The sequence below is a fragment of the Martes martes genome, assembly GCF_963455335.1.
Source record: "Martes martes genome assembly, chromosome: 16".
Taxonomy (NCBI): Eukaryota; Metazoa; Chordata; class Mammalia; order Carnivora; family Mustelidae; genus Martes; species Martes martes.
In genome coordinates, this window is record NC_137904.1 from 10,920,118 (window position 1) to 10,926,865 (window position 6,748).

At 65.3% G+C, this 6,748-nt stretch overlaps 1 protein-coding gene across 2 annotated transcripts; it reads left to right on the top strand.

Moving 5' to 3' along the window:
• Positions 1–724: 724 nt before the first annotated feature.
• RNF112 (ring finger protein 112) lies at positions 725–5,518 on the top strand (the record flags this gene model as incomplete). Of its 2 annotated transcripts, none has more annotated exons than XM_080827416.1 (14): positions 725–778; positions 960–1,000; positions 1,736–2,021; positions 2,205–2,411; positions 2,538–2,666; positions 2,903–3,007; positions 3,472–3,522; positions 3,846–3,902; positions 3,993–4,067; positions 4,193–4,316; positions 4,457–4,623; positions 4,719–4,772; positions 4,889–4,963; positions 5,048–5,518. In XM_080827416.1, the coding sequence occupies 14 exons, from the start codon at positions 725–727 to the stop codon at positions 5,516–5,518; spliced, it is 1,896 nt and encodes a 631-aa protein (XP_080683542.1). The 2 variants fall into 2 exon arrangements, with proteins under 2 accessions (XP_080683542.1, XP_080683543.1); XM_080827417.1 differs by having other exon boundaries at positions 4,193–4,310.
• Between the last annotated feature and the right edge of the window lie 1,230 nt (positions 5,519–6,748).

Below are 6,748 nucleotides of genomic sequence, written 5' to 3' on the forward strand. Positions count from 1 at the left end.
CAGAGACGTCGGGGGGCGGGGGGAAGCTGCAGCTGGGACTCAGCACCAGCGAGCCGAGCCTGGGTGGGAGGGAATGCACAGGGCCACGTGCACTAGGCCGGCATCCTGGGGCCCCACATAGAGCAGGTGCTCAGTGAAATGATCCTCCGGTGAAGGGAGTCTCCCCGTCTCTCTCCAGGTCAGCTCCGGTGGTGCCGTCCCCCATTTCCCACACCCCTCCTTTTGCACACCGTGCTCGTGGCCCCGGAAGAACCCTGGCTGGACCAGTAGGGGCACTGCCTGCCCACGGCTCCGTCTCTGCCATGCACCCATATGGCTTCTCTCTCTCCATCCCTCCTCCCCCCTCCCTGTCCTTATCTTTCCCTTCCGTCTCCATGGCGACTCACCACCTCACTCGCCTGCATCCCAGCCTCTGCCAGGGATTCTGGGCCTGGCTCCGTCCCTCCCTCCTCCGGAGCCCTGGTTCCCGCAGTCCTGTCTCCTCCCCCTGGGGTGAGTCCAGAGGCAGCCTCCTCTTTCCCGACTGTCACATCTATTTTCCAGCTCTGACGAGTCCGGGTCGGCTCCTCTGGGGAGACCATCCCCCACCCACCCACCCACCCTCCACCTGCCGCAGCTCGGCTGGCCCCTCCAGGAGGAAAGCCATCCCTGCTGCCGCTGACCGGGTCCCTGCCTCGGGCCTCCTCTCTCTGCTTGCAGACCTCTCCCCACTCCCAGCCCCCCCATGCCGAGGTCCGCCTTGTCAATCATCTCCTTTTGTCACCGGCTCGGCAAACAGGCAAGTCTTGGGGCCTGAGATCTTAGGGGGGAGGACAGGTGGGGGTGGGAAGGGGCCACCTGGGGATGAGGGATGGGTCTGCGGAAGGGGGATGGAGGCCACTGAGACCCAGGAGGACAGAAATCTGGATTCTCTTCTAGACAACGTTTTATTCCACCCCCCCCCCCATTTTGTCTCCAAGGAGAGAAAACGGAGCTTCATGGGAAGCAGTCGCAACAGTTGGTAAGTGGCAGGGCCTGCCGGCAGGACTGCTCCAAGGCCTGCTGGCTGTCCACGAATCCAGGAACCCGGGCCCTGTGGTCACCAGCCTCCGGAAGGCTGCCCCAGGGTAGGGCCCAAAGCTGGATCTGACCGGCTGTGGAGGGAGGGACAGGGAGAATCCGGTGGGTACAGCTCGGAGACCAAATCCAGCTCCGAGAAGGAGAAAGGAAGGGATCTTATAAAAAACAGAGCCGTCTGTCCCACCACCGGGAGGTTCCCACCCTCTCCTGATGGTCCCACGGTCCGCAGGTGTCACTCCTGGGGGGGTCTGGCCTTAGCCAGTGACTCCTGCTGGGAGCCCTTGCAGTGGAAGGCTGTGGGAGAGGGGTTTGGGGAGCGTTTGTACCAGGCACCAAGTGCCCTAACAGCTCCATGAGGCAGGGGCTGCTAACCTCTCCTCTTGGAGGGTTAGGAACCCAGGGCCCAGATCGGTCGTGCAGGAGTTCACCGTGGTGGGGGGGCAGGGTTAGGACGCCATCCTGGCTTCTCCCTGCCTAGAGCACTGATCCCATGTCTCCCCGCTGCTCTGCTGCCCCCACTCTGGGGTCCCTGGCTCTGGGGTCCAAGTCAGTAAGGAACAGGCAGAATGTGGCCTCTCTGGGAGCACCCTGCACCCCCAAACTCCCCGCCCGTACTCCCTGCACCCCCCCCAAGGCAGCTCCCAACAGTCTGCTCTGCCGCCCCACCCCACCCTAGGTCCCACACGCCCTTCCCCAAGTTGGAGCTGGGCCTGGGGTCCCGGCCCGCGACGCCCCGGGAGCTTCCTGCCTGCTCCATCTGCCTGGAGAGGCTGCGGGAACCCATCTCGCTGGACTGCGGCCATGACTTCTGCACGCGCTGCTTCAGCACACACCGCGTCCCCGGCTGCGAGCCGCCCTGCTGCCCCGAGTGCCGGAAAATCTGCAAGCAGAAGCGGGGCCTCCGGAGTCTGGGGGAGAAGATGAAGCTCCTGCCACAGAGGCCTCTGCCCTCTGTGCTGCAGGTCCGGGGACTAGGCCTCGGCGCAGGGCGCAGGGCACCAGGGGAGGGGGTGCGGCTTGGAGGGACCCAGCTGCAATCTCCCACGAACCCGGTGGCTTTGGCCCTATTCTAGGATGGGGAACGGAGTCTGGGGTCCCACGGGCCCCGCCTGGCCGCTCAGGGAACCTTCCTTCTCCTGGCGCAGGAGACCTGTGCCGTGAGGGCCGAGCCGCTGCTGCTGGTGCGAATCAATGCCTCGGGGGGCCTTATCCTGCGGATGGGGGCCATCAACCGCTGCCTGAAGCACCCCCTGGCCAGGGACACCCCTGTCTGCCTCCTGGCTGTCCTGGGGGAGCAGCACTCAGGGAAGGCCTTCCTCCTCAACCACCTGCTCCGGGGCCTGCCCGGCCTGGTGAGGGCGGGGCTGGGGCAGGGGGCTGGGGGAAGGGGCGGGTTTGGGGGGGGTGCTCCCAGCCTGGCTTTGGGCGGGGAATGGGGGCCGCATGGACCAACGGATGCTCTCTTTTCTGCCTTGCAGGAGTCAGGGGAGGGCGGCTGGCCAAGAGGAGGGGGGTCCCTGCAGGGGTTCAGGTGGGGTGCCAATAGCCTCACGAGGGGCGTATGGATGTGGAGTCACCCCTTCCTGCTGGGGAAGGAGGGGAGGAAGGTGAGGGGCACGAGGGGCACAGGGGTTGAAGATTATTGGGTGAGGGAGCGGGGTAGTGAAGAGGTTTGGGGGACGGAGAGATCATAGACAAAGGGGAGGGGAATGGAGGAAGAAAGCTTTGGGGGGCAGGGACAGGAAGACGGGGTGGGCAGAGCGCAGGGACCGGGGAGCACGTGGAGGAGTGAGGCAGGCCTGACCCCTTGGCTCATCTCCCCCCTCCCCTGCCCCCTGTGCAGGTGGCCGTGTTCCTGGTGGACACAGGGGACGCCATGAGCCCGGAGCTGAGCAGAGAAACCAGGACCAAGCTCTGCGCGCTCACCACGATGCTGAGCTCCTACCAGGTGAGGGCGCTGTGACCTGGTGTCCTGCCCCATGGGCTCCGCTCCAGCTCCGCTCTCTCCAGGACTGGGACATGACAGCATCCCCCTCCCACCTCCGCTGGTCCAGGGACTGCTCTGGATGCTTACCCTGATCTCCCAGACTTCTGTGTCTGCAGCCCCCCACCCCCACACAGATTCTGGGGTTGCCCCTGAAAAGGAGGGATGCCCCCAGTCGGGGAAGTTCAAAAGGGAAGTCAAAGGTACCCAGGAGCTGCTAAAGGGCAGCAGGACAATTCCCGGAGCCTGCCTTCCAGTCCCTGGTCCCTTAGGGCCAACCCAGGCCATGCAAGCTGCAGAGGCCCCTAGGCAGGTGTCTCCCGGGTCCCGGCCCCACGGTTGGCCTGTGAGCTCCTTCCTCACCGGGGTCTTCCCAGTATCTCTTTGCCTTTGCAGACCCTCTTCCATCTTGTTCTCCTTGGTTCCAGATCCTCAACACCTCCCCGGAGCTGAAGGATACAGACCTGGAATATCTGGAGGTGAGGAGGAAATCTGGTCCTGGGCGGCCGCTACATCCCTGCCCTGACCATAAGGCCGGGGCCTGGACCAGCCGTCCTGGGGTGCCCTGTCCTTCCGGCCTAGGAGTTCGGGACCCGGAGCTGGGCTGGGGGGCTTGAGGGCAGAGGGTGAAGCACAAGATGCCTGGTTGGGAGAGGCATGAGAGTCCCAGAGCTGGGAGTGTGGGGGATGGGGAGGGTGTCAGGGTGAGGGTGGGGGTGGGGGTACCCCAGTGGGCCCAGAGGGGAGGGAGCCACAGTCCTCGGGGTGACCCAAGCCATGACCCTTGGTGCCTCATCCCCAGATGTTTGTCCACGTGGCCGAGGTGATGGGCAGGCATTATGGGATGGTGCCAATCCAGGTGAGACACCCGTTTCTGGACTTGTCACCCCAGACCCTAACACCCCCCCCCGCCCCCCGGCTGCTGGTGTCAGGACTCCTTCTCTTCCAGCACCTAGATCTCTTAGTGCGTGACTCATCCCACTCCAACAAGGCCGGGCTGGGCTGCGTGGGTGACATCATCCAGGTGAGGGGTGCAGGAGCGGGAGGAAGGGGGATGGGGGGAATGCAGCAGAAGGGGAGGGGCGGGGGGAGGAGGCCAAGAGCAGGAGCCTGGTCCCTAGCTCAGAGGTCTCCACATCCGTCTCTCAGAAATCCTCTGGCAAGTACCCCAAGGTTCAGGAGCTGCTCCAAGGGAGGCGAGCCCGCTGTTACCTCCTGCCCGCTCTGGGGCGGCAGTGGGCCAGCAAAGGCCGCGGAAGCCCCAGCGGTGAGTGTCCCCCGGAGCCCTCCTCTAGGCCACCCCCTGGCCCCTGGCCCCAGCGAGCTTCTCCCTCCCTCTGACACCCTTTCTCCTCCCAAAGCCCGGTCCTGCCCAGCCCCGGGTGTCCTCAGCATGAGGAATCTCTTCCTCAGACACAGATGACGATCTGGGCCACCTCTGTGCCTACGTGGCGGATGTGCTGAGCGCAGCCCCCCAGCACGCCAAGAGCCGCTCCCAGGGCTACTGGGGCGAGGGCCGTCCGGCGGCCAGGGGGGACAGACGCCTGCTCACCGGGCAGCAGTTAGCTCAGGAAATCAAGGTGCGCCCCCCACTCCCCCACCACCCCTGCCCCAGGCCCCGGGAGAGTCCGCGGACCCCCTGCCCGCCCTGACCCCTCCCCCGATGTCCCCGCAGAACCTCTCGGGCTGGATGGGGAGGACCGGGCCCGGGTTCGCCTCCGCAGATGAGGTACAGGGGGCAGGGGTGGGGAGGGCGGAGGGTCTGGAGGGGGGGGCCCTGGGATGCAGCCGAGGGCGGGAGCGGGAGGAGGGAGGCGGGAGGCAGCCTGGCTTTGCCGTGGACAGATGGCCGCCCAGCTGCACGACCTGAGGACGGTGGAAGTTGCCAAGAAGGAGTTCGAGGAGTACGTGCGGCAGCAGGTGAGCCGCGGCCCCCGCGCGGGAGGCCAGGCCCCGAGGGCTACCGGGCGGGTGGTCAGCGCGCTTCCTGTCTCCCCGCCGCAGGACGTGGCCACCAAGCGCATTTTCTCCGCGCTGCGGGTGCTGCCCGACACCATGCGCAACCTCCTGGCCGCGCAGAAGGATGCCATCCTGGCCCGCCACGGGGCCGCCCTGCTGTGCAAGGGCAGAGAGCAGACCCTGGACGCCCTGGAGGCCGAGCTGCAGGCGGAGGCCAAGGTCTTCATGGACTCGTACACCATGCGCTTCTGTGGCCACCTGGCCGCCGTGGGGGGCGCCGTCGGGGCCGGGCTCATGGGCCTGGCAGGTGGCGTGGTGGGCGCGGGCATGGCCGCGGCCGCGCTGGCTGCCGAGGCCGGGATGGTGGCGGCAGGAGCCGCGGTGGGGGCCACGGGGGCCGCCGTGGTCGGGGGTGGCGTGGGCGCTGGCTTGGCTGCCACCGTGGGCTGCATGGAGAAGGAGGAGGACGACAGGGTGCAGGAAGGGGACCGAGAGCCCCTGCTGCAGGAAGAGTGAGGGCGCCCAGGACGCCGAAGGGAGGAAGAGATGCCAGGTGGGGGGGAAGGAGGTGCGGGAGGGGAGGGGTTGGGGGTGGTGCGGACGGCCCACCCCGCCGTGTGCCGCACTGCCCCGTCGGAATGCCCAGTGTCTGGGTGGCTGACTGAGCTGGGCAATGGAGGTGGCTCCAGGATCCCTGGAGAGCCCGCCCTGGCCCAGGAGGCGGTGTGTGGGGGCAGGGAATAGAGTACAGGGCCTGTTTCTGGTGGCAGACCATTGCCAACCTGCCACGTTCCCAGGTCCTCTGGGCCCCGGTGTCTCCCACCAAGAGCGAGGCTCCACGCTCCTCCCTGGCTTATTCCCCCCTGATGACCCTGGATTGTAGGAAGGCTGAGCAGGTGCCCTTCTGGAAGTCTCCCCTGGGGAGAGAGGATCCAGCCCTTTACAGATGGGAGATGTCCCAGGTGGAGTGACCTTGGTGCTCAGGCTCCGGGAGCACAAAGGAGGGGCTGGGGGAGATAAGGAGAGATAAGGAGGGGCCACCGGGCAAAACCAAAGAATCCAGGTATGGTGGACAGTGGCCTGAACGCCGGAGTGGAGATGCTTGATCTGACGACACTTCCCCAAGCTCTCCCAGGAGGATAATGGTGGCCTCCCACTATGCCGCCCCAGGGGGGCCACCTGTGCACTTTGAATGGGGGTCCCTGCAGCCGTCCCTTCATGGTTGTGTCCTTTGTCGAGCCTGCTCAGACAGCAGAGTGCCCAAGTTCTTTCTGGAATGCCATCCACGCCACGCGTTAGATGCCAAAGAAAAAACACCAGTTGTTGCACTCTGAGCTAAACCAGGCAGCGCTCCTAAGTCTGAAGTCCCACAAGGGACAGCAAAGGGAACACTTTCCACCCCGGACACGAGCACGCCCTCTTCCCAAACCCGTGTCTGCAGGAGACCTGGGGGCAGCCCCCCACAGGAACCCAGAGGGCCCAGCGCCCTTCCACGGGACGGGGAAGTCCTGCCAGAAGACTTCTAGGCTATTACCCTGTAAAGTATTCATGGGTGCGTTATATGAAAAATAAAATGTGTTTGCTTGAGCCTCAGCTTCCCAGTAAATTATTGACACAGGACTTGAATTCAGCCCCCAGAGGGCTTTGGGGCACAGGTGTCAGGGAGGTAAATAAAGGCACTCCACTGTGGGGACGTGTGGCCAGGAAGAGGGAGGCTAAAATCCAAGAGATCTGGGAGCTGAACAT